The sequence below is a fragment of the Pseudophryne corroboree genome, chromosome 10 (assembly GCF_028390025.1).
Source record: "Pseudophryne corroboree isolate aPseCor3 chromosome 10, aPseCor3.hap2, whole genome shotgun sequence".
Lineage (NCBI taxonomy): Eukaryota > Metazoa > Chordata > Amphibia > Anura > Myobatrachidae > Pseudophryne > Pseudophryne corroboree.
In genome coordinates this window covers 140,327,197-140,340,621 of record NC_086453.1, presented here as the reverse complement: position 1 = coordinate 140,340,621, position 13,425 = coordinate 140,327,197, and the positions used below count along the sequence as shown (strand labels likewise).

The 13,425-nt window shown below is 47.4% G+C and overlaps 1 protein-coding gene across 2 annotated transcripts in view; it reads right to left on the bottom strand.

Moving 5' to 3' along the window:
* PPP6R1 (protein phosphatase 6 regulatory subunit 1) overlaps positions 1-13,425 on the bottom strand; it is a 329,328-nt gene that overhangs the window by 236,394 nt on the left and 79,509 nt on the right. For both annotated transcript variants that reach the window (XM_063942823.1, XM_063942824.1), the window contains exon 5: positions 1-9. This exon is cut by the window's left edge and continues 57 nt beyond it. In XM_063942823.1, coding sequence (XP_063798893.1) covers positions 1-9 — 9 coding nt within the window. The remainder of the gene's footprint in view (positions 10-13,425) is intronic.

The following is a 13,425-nucleotide window of genomic DNA, read 5'->3' as shown; positions in this document are numbered from 1 at the left end:
ATTAAGCCACTGTGTAAATTAATCAAAAAATTACTGAGGGGAAAAAAAGGTTATAATAAATGACATGAAACAGCACTTGTACATTAACAAACCACCAAAAAATATATCTTTGTTTAAGCACTTTATCCGGATTCAGTATATATGTCCAACATCCACTATGTCAACATGGCCAGAATGCCAACATTAAGTATATCAACACTGATGTTATAACATGGAAATGGGTAGTTCTGGTGCTCCTTAAGTGTATTTTCAATGTGGCATCAAGCCATATAAATATAAAATAAAAATATGAAAACAAAGTGCACACTGTAGAAAAATATGGCACTACTAAATTAAAAAAAAAAAAAAAAACTCATCCTTTTGGGATTATATACAGACGCTGTACGGTTCACATTGGTTATTGCATAGTAACTAAATCACATGACAATACTCATTAGACCACCCTTACTCATTAGACCACCTTACTTAAAGTCATTTCTAGCTAATCTTCAAATACCAGCCTGAGGAAGCAGATGTATGTTCAGTGAAATGCGTAACTTTATACGGAATTTAATGGTTACTCTCATTTGAACTCTTAACTGCTTTGGCTGAAGTGGTAATTATTTTTGTATTCTCTAAAAATAGAAACATTTAAATAAAGTTGTTTTTTAATCTTTTAATGACTAATTATGTAGTAGTAGTACATCCTTTTCCAATATCACCTTCTTGGATCAATTTTTGGTATTAATAATTGACGAATATTGGGAATTTGAAATAAATATGTCCAAAGCACTTCATTAATACAAAAAGGGCGAGTATAACCATTCACCGGTATTTTCCAATGAAATCTTTACAATTGACGTGCACCATATCTGGAAAACTATGCCATCCCTTATAATTATATAACACTGAAAGAGGATTGCTGAAGGAATTTTCCAAGCACACTTATTTTAAGGGATGAGACGCATCAGGGACACGTACTTGTATCTCAGATAATCACTATCTGTTGCTCATGCAATCATCAAAGAACATCAGTGTGAGAACAGTATAATGCCTGTATATAATCCAAAAGAGTGAATTTGAATTTACATTCATTTAATAGTGACTTATTGTGACGTTTATCGAGGGATGCCACATTAAATGCACACAGACCCTCAAGTAGCGCCAGAAACACACATTTCAATATCAACTTGCTTTAGCAGCACACTAATGCCCCTTTCACACCGCACAAATAACCCAGTATATTGCCAGGTCAACGTGTGTCAATGTGTGGTGTGAAAGGGGTAAGTTCTGAATTCCCGGGTCGTCTGATACGTTATTTCAACATAGAAATAAAGAAGGGTTATTCCCGGGTCAGGTGCGGTATGCACGGGTTACCTTGGTCAAGGCGATCCGGGACCCGTTTATACGTTATTCTTTAAAGTTTCTGATCACTATCCTAATAAGCTATTAATACTAACGAAACCTTGTGATCACCCAATCAACAACCACAAATACCAGATACATACATACATATAATATGAATAATAAAGATCATCTATGAAACCACACCCGATGGTAGGATGTCTTGCATATCTCCAGTTCTGCAGAGCTCACTACTGCAGCTTCAATGCTCACCAATAGCGCAGAAATAACCCAATGGATCTCTATACTATTGGTGCTGTATCTCACCATACCTCAATCCACAGGATCGCCGTTGCCTGGATATGCGCCAGTGAGCAATCCATGACAAACCAATGTCACGATTGTACCTCAGACTCCCCAATGGTGATACGGTTCCCACCATAACGGCCATCTGTTTTCCAACCCCATGAATCTTCCCCAAATACCCCCAACTCCTTCCCCTTTCTTTATAGAATGTGTGCAAACATGCTCAGGGCCTTCTTTCCTCGTTTCTTCCCTTCCCTTAAGTGCCCTATAGCTAGAATTATTACACTTATTAGACACTTAATGATCATCGCAAACAGGCAAACTTCAAAACTCCTAATATTATTTGCAGGATGGAAGAGAACTGGGAGTCACTATCAAAAAGAGCAAAATCTTTCCACCAACAATCCGGTTATAAAGGACTAAAAACAGGACATTATATAAATAAATTTAGTTTCAGGAAACTCTATTTAATATGAAATAAATAAACCAAGACAATCTGTATGAATTATTTCTCATAGAAAGGGGAGTTAACATTTTGAATCAGAGAAGATTAACCCTGTTCCATGGAACAATATATTTGTGTGTCCAATGCACTGTCCACTTGAAACACTGTATTTAAAACTACATCATAAATAACTTTGGTTGCGAAAGAAGCAAACTGCTTTTGTAATGGTAGCGTTGTCCAAATATCTCACCGTTTTACAATGTTATGTATTGGGAGTTTGTTAGTGAACACTGGAGAACAAAAAAAAAAAAAATTGTTCCCAATTTATTTAAACATCGTTTCAAAAGGTAGATCACAGAGCTATTGTTATGAAGTGGCAACTTGCTTCTAGATAGGATTAACATGGAAAAATAAAGTTGGAATAAGGTTAACTGCAAAGTGCATACTGTGTTTAGTACTATTGCCGCTTTCAATTTCCAGGGCAAACCAGCCAAGAAGCAGCGACATGCAAAATCTAGCTCTAATCTGTAAATCTAGCACACAGTGTGCCTTTGTGCCACAATACTATAACAAGTGCACCTCCCTGCAGTCTTCTGGATGATATTTGTAGCGGATGAGCTGCCACGGGCAGCACAGACGGTGTAATGGTTAGCATTACTGCCTCACAGCAGAGGTCTTGGGTTCAATTCCCACCATGGCCCTAACTGTGTGGAGTTTGTATATTCTCCCCGTTCGTGGGTTTCCACTGGGTACTCTGGTTTACTCCCACAATCCTAAAATCAGGGCCGTAACTAGGTGTGTGCCAATGTTGCTTTGCCCACATCACACATGCACTGAAGGTGCACCATCGGCAGCACACACACACCCCACCGCAGCCACTGTCAGTACACTACTTAGGGCGGGATGCATCAAAGTTAGCCGCGTTAGTGCAGGGTGGTACGCTCCTTACCGGTGCGCTCCTATTTATGTTTTCGCAGGCGATGGACACAGATGCGAGCCTAGACAGGAGGCAGCCGGGGTAATCACCGCAGGTACAGAAAACTGCATTCGTTCATATGCGACGCACAACAGAAGCAGCGGGACACTGAGATAACGCGGTGCACATAGCGTGATGCATCGCCCTCACTGTCCAGCGCTGCCACCCGTCTCCCAACGACCGCCTCTGAAGGGACCCTGAGCGCGGCATTCACCCCCTCCTCACTGCCACGATCTTAGGGCTCCGAGTCCAGCCCCCGCTGGCGCCTGCCTTCCACCGCCTCTGCAGGGGACTCAGGAGCGCTGCTGCAGCCTGCTATGCCATGGATGTCAGATCACAGGTGAGGGTGAATATAACACACACACACACACACACACACACTCTCTCCCCCATGAAAGGGGGACTGCCTGCCATAATGTGTCAAAAAGGGGGGCTGCCTGCCTTAAGGTGTCATAAATGGGGGACTGCCTGCCATAAGGTGTCAAAAAGGGGTAATCTGCCTACCATAACGTGTCAAAAAGGAGGACTGCCTGCCATAACGTGTCAAAAAGGAGGACTGCCCGCCATAAGATGTCAAAAAGGGGGACTGCCCGCCATAAGATGTCAAAAAGGGGGACTGCCCGCCATAAGGTGTCAAAAAAGGGGGACTGCCCGCCATAAGGTGTCAAAAAAGGGGGACTGCCCGCCATAAGGTGTCAAAAAAGGGGGACTGCCCGCCATAAGGTGTCAAAAAAGGGGGACTGCCCGCCATAAGGTGTCAAAAAAGGGGGACTGCCCGCCATAAGGTGTCAAAAAAAGGGGACTGTCCGCCATAAGGTGTCAAAAAAGGGGTCATCTGCCTATCATAACGTGTCAAAAAGGGGTAATCTGCCTACCATAAGGTGTCAAAAAGGGGGACTGCCTGCCATAAGGTGTCAAAAAAGGGGGACTGCCTGCCATAAGGTATCAAAAAGGGGTAATCTGCCTACCATAAGGTGTCAAAAGGGTAATGTGTACTGCTAAGGGTAATGGGTAATGCTGTAATGTGTAAAAAAAAAAGAAAAGAAAAAAAAGAGGGGGTACTCTACCTGCCGCACTGTGTAAAAGGGAGCTCTGTGACCATGCCCCTTTCCCACGAAGCCACGCCCCTATAATTTGCCGCATGTCTACGGCGCGCACTGGCTCTACTTTGTATATGGGGGGGGAAGGGGGGGGCGCCAACGCTGTTTCTTGCACACAGCGCTAAAATGCCTACTTACGGCAATGCCAAAAACATACTGGTAGGTTAACTGGCTCCCAACAAAATGAACCCTGGTGTGTACGTGTGGGTAGGGAATGGTTCCATGTTATGGTCGACTGTCATTGGGTCGACCACTATTGGTCGACATCGACATGGTCGACATGGACACATGGTCGACACAAGAAAATGGTCGACACATGAAAGGTCGACATGAAAAGGTCGACATGAGTTTTTAACTTTTGTTGTGTCGTTTTTTGCGTAAAGTGACTGAGAACCCCAATTAGTGCACCGCGTCCCCTCGCATGGCTCGCTTCGCCCGCCATGCTTCGGGCATGGTGCCTTCGCTCCGCTACCGCTTCGCTCGGCACACTTTACCGTTCCAATCGTAGTCCATGTGGATCGTACAGTATGGAAAAGTTCCCCAAAAGAAAAAGTTAAAAAACTCATGTCGACCTTTTCATGTGTCGACCATGTGTCCATGTCAATGTCGACCAATAGTTGTCGACCTAATGACTGTCGACCATAACATGGTCGACCATGTGAACGGATACCGTAGGGAATATAGTTTGAAAACTCCACTGGGGCAGGAACTGATATTCTCTGTAAGGTGCTGTGGAACATTATTATTATTACCAGTTATTTATATAGCGCACACATATTCCGCAGCGCTTTACAGAGAATATTTGGCAATTCACATCAGTCCCTGCCCCAGTGGAGCTTACAATCTATGGGGGTCATTCCGAGTTGATAGCTCGCTAGCAGTTTTTAGCAGACGTGCAAACACTATGCCGGGAGTGTATTTTAGCTTAGCAGAAGTGCAAACGTTTTTATTGCAGAGCGCCTGCAAAAAATTTGTGTGTAGTTTCAGAGTAGCACAAAACCTACTCAGATCTTGCGAAAACTTCAGACTATTCAGCCCATCGTTCGCCCAGCCACGCCTGCGTTTTTCCGAACACTCCCTGAAAACAATCAGTTGCCAGACAGAAACGCCCACTTCATGTCAATCACTCTGCGGCAACCGCTGCGACTGAAATGCATCGCTAGACCCTGTGCAAAACTGCATCGTTCGTTGCGCCCGTACATCGCGCGTGCGCACTGCGCCACATGCGCAGAACTGCCGTTTTTTTAGCCTGATCGCTGCGAACAAATGCAGCTAGCGATTAACTCGGAATGACCATCTATATTCCATATTCACACTAGGGTTCATTTTTGTTGGAAGCCAATTAACCTACCAGTATATTTTTGGATTGTAGGAGGAAATTGGAGTGCCCGGAGGAAACCAACGCAAGTACGGGGAGAATATACAAACTCCGCACAGTTTCGGCCATGGTGGGAATCAAACCCATGACCTCAGTGCTGTAAGGCAGTAATGCTAACCATTACACCATCCATACTGCCCATCTCATCCGTATGTGCACGCTATATAAATAACTGGCAATAAAAAAAAATAAGATTTTACTTACCGGTAAATCTATTTCTCGTACTCCGTAGAGGATGCTGGGACTCCGTAAGGACCATGGGGAATAGACGGGCTCCGCAAAAGATAGGGCACTTTAAAAAAGCTTTGGACTCTGGGTGTGCACTGGCTCCTCCCTCTATGCCCCTCCTCCAGACCTCAGTTAGGGAAACTGTGCCCAGAGGAGATGGACAGTACGAGGAAGGATTTTTGTAAATCTAAGGGCGAGATCCATACCAGCCACACCAATCACACCGTATAACTTGTGATAAACTTACCCAGTTAACAGTATGAACTTGGGACGGGCGCCCAGCATCCTCTACGGACTACGAGAAATAGATTTACCGGTAAGTAAAATCTTATTTTCTCTAACGTCCATGAGGATGCTGGGACTCCGTAAGGACCATGGGGATTATACCAAAGCTCCCAAACGGGCGGGAGAGTGCGGATGACTCTGCAGCACCGATTGAGCAAACAGGAGGTCCTCCTCAGCCAGGGTATCAAACTTATAGAACTTTGCAAAGGTGTTTGTCCCCGACCAAGTAGCTGCTCGGCACAACTGTAATGCAGAGACCCCTCGGGCAGCCGCCCAAGAAGAGCCCACCTTCCTAGTGGAGTGGGCCTTAACCGATTTCGATAACGGCAATCCTGCCGTAGAATGCGCCTGCTGAATCATGTTACAGATCCAGCGAGCAATAGTCTGCTTTGAAGCAGGAGCGCCAACCTTATTGGCCGCATACAGAACGAACAAAGCTTCAGTCTGCCTGATTCTAGCCGTTCTGGTCACATAAATCTTCAAAGCCCTGACTACATCCAGGGACTCGGAATCCTCAAAGTCCCGTGTAGCCACAGGCACGACAATAGGTTGGTTCACATGAAAAGATGAGACCACTTTTGGCAGAAAGTGAGGGCGAGTCCTCAACTCTGCCCTATCCACGTGAAAAACCAAGTATGGGCTTTTATGTGCTAAAGCCGCCAATTCGGAAACACGTCTTGCCGAAGCTAACGCCAACAACATGACCACTTTCCACGTGAGGTATTTCAACTCCACAGTTTTGAGTGGTTCAAACCAAGGTGACTTGAGAAAACGTAACACCACGTTAAGAAAGATCCCAAGGCGCCACCGGAGGCACAAAGGGAGGCTGAATATGCAGCACTCCCTTCACAAAGGTCTGTACTTCAGGAATAGAGGCCAATTCTCTTTGAAAGAAAATGGATAAGGCCGAAATCTGGACCTTTATGGACCCTAATATTAGGCCCAAAGTCACTCCTGTTTGAAGGAAGTGAAGTAGACGGCCCAAATGGAACTCCTCCGTAGGAGCAGCTCTGGCCTCACACCAAGAAACATATTTCCGCCATATACGGTGATAATGTTTTAACGTCACGTCTTTCCTAGCCTTGATCAGGGTAGGAATGAGTTCCTCCGGAATCCCTTTTTCCGCTAGGATCCGGCGTTCAACCGCCATGCCGTCAAACGCAGCAGCGGTAAGTCTTGGAACAGACAGGGCCCCTGCCGCAGCAGGTCCTGCCTTAGAGGAAGAGGCCACGGATCCCCTGCGAGCAACTCTTGCAGCTCCGGATACCAAGTCCTCCGTGGCCAATCCGGAACAATGAGTATTGTTCTGACCCTGCTTCTTCGTATTATTCTCAACACCTTGGGTGTGAGAGGAAGAGCAGGAAACACATAGATCGATCTGAACACCCAAGGTGTCACCAGAGCGTCTGCCGCTACCGCCTGAGGGTCCCTTGACCTGGCGCAATACCGCTTTAGCTTTTTGTTCAGACAGGATGCCATCATGTCGATTTGAGGCAGTCCCCAACGATCCGTGATCTGTGTGAAGACTTCTTGATGAAGTCCCCACTCTCCCGGATGCAGGTCGTGCCTGCTGAGGAAGTCCGCCTCCCAGTTGAACACCGCTGACAGCGCGCTTACATGGCCTTCCGCCCAGCGTAGAATCCTGGTCGCTTCTGCCATGGCCATTCTGCTCCTTGTTCCGCCTTGGCGGTTTATATGAGCCACTGCCGTGACATTGTCTGACTGAATCAGAACCGGTTTTCTCCGAAGCAATTCCTCTGTTTGACGCAGGGCGTTGTATATGGCCCTCAACTCCAGGACGTTGATGTGGAGACAAGACTCTAGGCTTGACCAGAGATCTTGGAAATTTCTTCCCAGTGTCACTGCTCCCCAGCCTCGGAAGCTTGCGTCCGTGGTCACCAGGACCCAGTCCTGAATGCCGAACCTGCGACCTTCTAGTAGGTGAGCACTGTTTAGCCACCACAGGAGAGATACCCTGGTCCTGGGAGACAGGGTGATCCTTTGATGCATTTGTAAATGGGACCCGGACCACTTGTCCAAGAGGTCCCATTGAAAAGTCCTCGCATGGAACCTGCCGAAAGTGATGGCCTCGTAGGAAGCCACCATCTACCCCAGGACCCGCGTGCAATGATGCACTGAAACCTTTTTTGGTTTTAATAGGTTCCTGACCATGGCTATGAGTTCCTGAACCTTTTCGATCAGAAGAAAAACCTTTTTCTGGTCTGTGTCTAGAATCAGTCCCAAAAAGGTCAGACGCGTTGTAGGGACTAGCTGGGACTTCGGTATATTGAGAATCCAGCCGTGTATCTGCAACGTCTTCATGGACAGAGACACGCTGTTCAGCAACCTCTCCCGAGATCTCGCCTTTATGAGGAGATCGCCCAAGTATGGGATAATTGTGACCCCATGCCTGCGCAGGAGCACCATCATTTCCGCCATTACCTTGGTGAAAATTCTCGGGGCCGTGGAAAGCCCAAACGGCAACGTCTGAAATTGGTAGCGACAGTCCTGCACTGCAAATCTCAGGAACGCCTGGTGCGGGGGGAATATCGGTACATGAAGGTAAGCATCCTTTATGTCCAGGGACACCATCCAATCCCCCCCCTCCAGGCTGGCAATGATCGCCCTGAGTGATTCCATTTTGAACTTGAACCTCTTCAAGTACAGGTTCAGAGATTTCAAGTTTAAAATGGGTCTGACCGAACCGTCCGGTTTCGGGACCACAAACAGGGTTGAGTAATATCCCTCTCCTTGCTGGAGATGAGGAACTGTGACAATCACCTGTTGAATATACAATTTTTGGATTGCTGCCAACACTAGCTCCCTCTCTGATGGGGAAGCCGGCAGAGCCGATTTGAAAAAGCGGCGAGGAGGCAAGTCTTCGAATTCCAGCATGTATCCCTGAGAAACAATCTCTAATGCCCAGGGATCCACCTGCGAGTGAACCCAGACGTGGCTGAAAAACCGAAGACGAGCCCCCACCAGATCTGCCTCCCCTTGGAAAGCCCCAGCGTCATGCGGTGGACTTTGCAGACGCAGGTGAGGACTTCTGCTCTTGGGAACTAGCTGTGTGCAGCTCTTTTCCCCTGCCTTTCCCTCTGGCAACAAAGGATGGTCCACGTACCTTCTTGTTTTTATTGGAACGAAAGGACTGCATTTGATAATGAGGTGCCTTTTTTGTATGCTGCGGGGGGACATAAGGTAAGAAATTTGACTTACCAGCCGTAGAGACAAGATCCGAGAGGCCGTCTCCAAACAACTCCACCCCTTTGTAAGGAAAGGACTCCATATGCCACTTTGAATCGGCATCTCCCGTCCACTGTCGGGTCTACAAGAGCCGCCTAGCAGAAATAGAAATAGCATTTATTCTGGAGCTTAATAAACAAAATGTCTCTCTGAGCATCCCTCATATACAAGGAAGCATCTCTGATATGCTCTATGGTCATTTGATTGGCGTCCCTATCTAAGGTGTCAATTTCCGTAGATAAGGAATCTGCCCATGCCACAACCGCACTACAAAACCAGGCCGACGCCATAGCCGGTCGAGCAATAGAACCGGAATGATTGTAAATGTGCTTTAAGGTAATTTCCTGCCTGCGATCAGCAGGTTCTTTGAGGGAAGCCGTATCCTGAGAAGGCAGTGCCACCTTTTTGGACAAACGTGTCAGCGCCTTGTCAACTTTTGGCGAAGATTCCCAGCGTATCCTATCAGTTTGTGGAAAAGGATACGCCATGAGAATCCTTTTCAGAACTTGTGGTCTCCTATCCGGAGATTCCCAAGCCTTTTCGCACAAGTCACTTAATTCAAATGAGGATGGAAAAGTGACTTCAGGCTTTTTCCCTTTATACATGTGTACCCTCGTGTCAGGGACAGGGGGTTCCTCAGTAATATGCAAAACCTCTTTAATGGCAATAATCATGTACCGTATACCCTTAGCCACCTTCGGCTGTAATTTTGCATCTTCATAGTCGACACTAGAGTCAGTATCTGTGTCATCGATCTGGGATATGGTGCGCTTCTGAGACCCCGAAGGACCTGGCGCCCCAGGGACAGGCATGGACTGGCTACCTGACTGATCCCTAGCTTCTGCCTTGTCTAATCTTTTATGCAATAGATTGACATTTGCCTTCAAGACATTCAGCATATCCACCCATTCCGGTGTCGGCGTTGCCGACGGCAACCTGACATTCAAGCACTCCCCCTCCACATTAAGCGAGCCTTCCTCGTCAAACATGTCGACACACGCGTACCGACACACTTCACACACACACACACGGAACCCCTTTCCTGAAGACAGTATCCCTGTCAAGGCCCTTTGGAGAGACAGAGAGAGAGTATGCCAGCAAACACCCCAGCGCAATAACCCTGGAGACCAACACAAAATGTTTTTCCCCAGCAGCGCTGTATAATATGTAAACCGCCAATTATGTGGCCCCCCCCTCTCTTTTAAGCACCCTTTCACCGTGTGTAAGCAGGGGAGAGTCCGGGGAGCTTCCTCTCAGCAGTGCTGTGGAGAGAAAATGGCGCTGGTGAGTGCTGAGGGAGAAGCCCCGTCCCCTCGGCGGCGGGCTTCTGTCCCACTCAAACTTAGTAAAATATGGCGGGGGCTCTTTTATATACATGTACAGAGCCCACCTGTACATGTATATAGTCTTTTTGCCATGCAGAGGTTTATATTGCTGCCCAGGGCGCCCCCCCTGCGCCCTGCACCCTTACAGTGACCGGAGTATGTGAGGTGTATGGGAGCAATGATGCACAGCTGCAGTGCTGTGCGTTACCTCAGTGAAGCTGAAGGCTTCTGCCGCCTGACGACTTCTGTCTTCTGTACTTCTAGCTCTGTGAGCAGAACGGCGGCGCGGCTTCGGGGGTGGACGCCCAGTAAGAACCTGCGTTCACCCCCTCTGGAGCTAATGGTGTCCAGTAGCCGAGGAAGCAGAGCCTATCTTTGACAAGAAGGTCTGCTCCTCTCTCCTCAGTCCCTCGATGCAGGGAGCCTGTTGCCAGCAGTGCTCCCTGTGAAAAAGTAGTAAAAGGTAGAAAAAAATAAATAAAATCCAAACAAAAATGCATCTAGGCAGAGAACTCTGGAGAGCTCTCTGCAGTGCACCCATCTTGCTCTGGGCACAGTGTAAAACTGAGGTCTGGAGGAGGGGCATAGAGGGAGGAGCCAGTGCACACCCAGAGTCCAAAGCTTTCTTAAAGTGCCCTATCTCCTGCGGAGCCCGTCTATTCCCCATGGTCCTTACGGAGTCCCAGCATCCTCAAGGACGTTAGAGAAATTTCTTATGGTGCCCATACACTTGAGATAATCGGTGCTAACCTTCGATTTCGACCACATCTGTGAGAGAAATCGAAGGATTGTATGCACATTTTAGGTACCTTTCGACGCGATGCGCGGGCACGCCGGTTGAATCTCTCGTCTCAAGATAGTATGTGATGCACTTAATATTTATCGAAGCGCAGTGCGATCGCATGTGTTTTTAAAAACACATGCTATATATCGCACGGCGATGTGCGATGGGCACCCGCCGAGAGCGGATGGAGGCCGCTCCCACTCGGCGGTGATGTGCCCATCACTTGATTACCATGCGATCTATCGCATGATCACATGGTAATCACTTTGGCAGTCCAGGTGCGACTTCTTCGCACCTGAACTGCCGGTGCGGTCACGGGGCATCGCACAAGTGTATGGGCACCATTAGAAGGTAACTAAAGGCCCATAAACACTAGGAGATTTTCGTTTCAAAAGACATTAGATGGGCATACACTGTACAATTATCTGCCAGATCTGGCTAGTTGGAATAAAAATCTGGTAACGGATAAGAGAAAATGACAATCGACGGTTTGCTCCCAAACACTGGAAAACGGACAAAAAATAAGAATTTACTCACCGGTAATTCTATTTCTCGTAGTCCGTAGTGGATGCTGGGTACTCCGTAAGGAACATGGGGAATAGACGGGCTCCGCAGGAGACTGGGCACTCTTAAAAGAAAGATTAGGTACTACATCTGGTGTGCACTGGCTCCTCCCTCTATGCCCCTCCTCCAGACCTCAGTTAGGGAAACTGTGCCCGGAAGAGCTGACATTACTAGGAAAGGATTTGGAATCCAGGGTAAGACTCATACCAGCCACACCAATTACACCGTACAACTTGTGATAACTATACCCAGTGAACAGTATGAACAACAAATGAGCCTCATTCAACAGATGGCTCATAACAATAACCCTATAGTTAAGCAATAACTATATACATGTATTGCAGAAAGTCCGCACTTGGGACGGGCTCCCAGCATCCACTACGGACTACGAGAAATAGAATTACCAGTGAGTAAATTCTTATTTTCTCTGACGTCCTAGTGGATGCTGGGTACTCCGTAAGGACCATGGGGATTATACCAAAGCTCCCAAACGGGCGGGAGAGTGCGGATGACTCTGCAGCACCGAATGAGCAAACTCAAGGTCCTCCTCAGCCAGGGTATCAAACTTGTAGAATTTTGCAAAAGTGTTTGATCCCGACCGAGTAGCAGCTCGGCAAAGTTGTAAAGCCGAGACCCCTCGGGCAGCCGCCCAAGAAGAGCCCACCTTCCTCGTGGAATGGGCTTTTACTGATTTAGGATGCGGCAGTCCAGCCGCAGAATGTGCAAGTTGAATCGTGCTACAGATCCAGCGAGCAATAGTCTGCTTTGAAGCAGGAGCACCCAGCTTGTTGGGTGCATGCAGGATAAACAGCGAGTCAGTTTTTCTGACTCTAGCCGTCCTGGAAACAGATTTTCAGGGCCCGGACTATGTCCAGCAACTTGGAATCCTCCAAGTCCCGAGTAGCCGCAGGCACCACAATAGGTTGGTTCAAATGAAACGCTGATACCACCTTTGGGAGAAATTGGGGATGAGTCCTCAATTCTGCCCTGTCCATATGGAAAATCAGATATGGGCTTTTACAGGACAAAGCCGCCAATTCTGACACACGCCTAGCTGAGGCCAAGGCCAACAGCATGACTACCTTCCACGTGAGATACTTCAACTCCACGGTCTGAAGTGTCTCAAACCAATGTGATTTTAGGAAATCCAACACAACGTTGAGATCCCAAGGTGCCACTGGAGGCACAAAAGGGGGCTGAATATGCAGCACTCCCTTAACAAACGTCTGAACTTCAGGCAGTGAAGCCAGTTCTTTTTGAAAGAAAATAGACAGGGCCGAAATCTGGACTTTAATGGATCCCAATTTTAGGCCCATAGTCACTCCTGACTGTAGGAAGTGCAGAAATCGACCCAGCTGAAATTCCTCTGTTGGGGCCTTCATGGCCTCACACCAAGCAACATATTTTCGCCATATGCGGTGATAATGTTTTGCTGTCACATCCTTCCTAGCTTTTATCAGCGTAG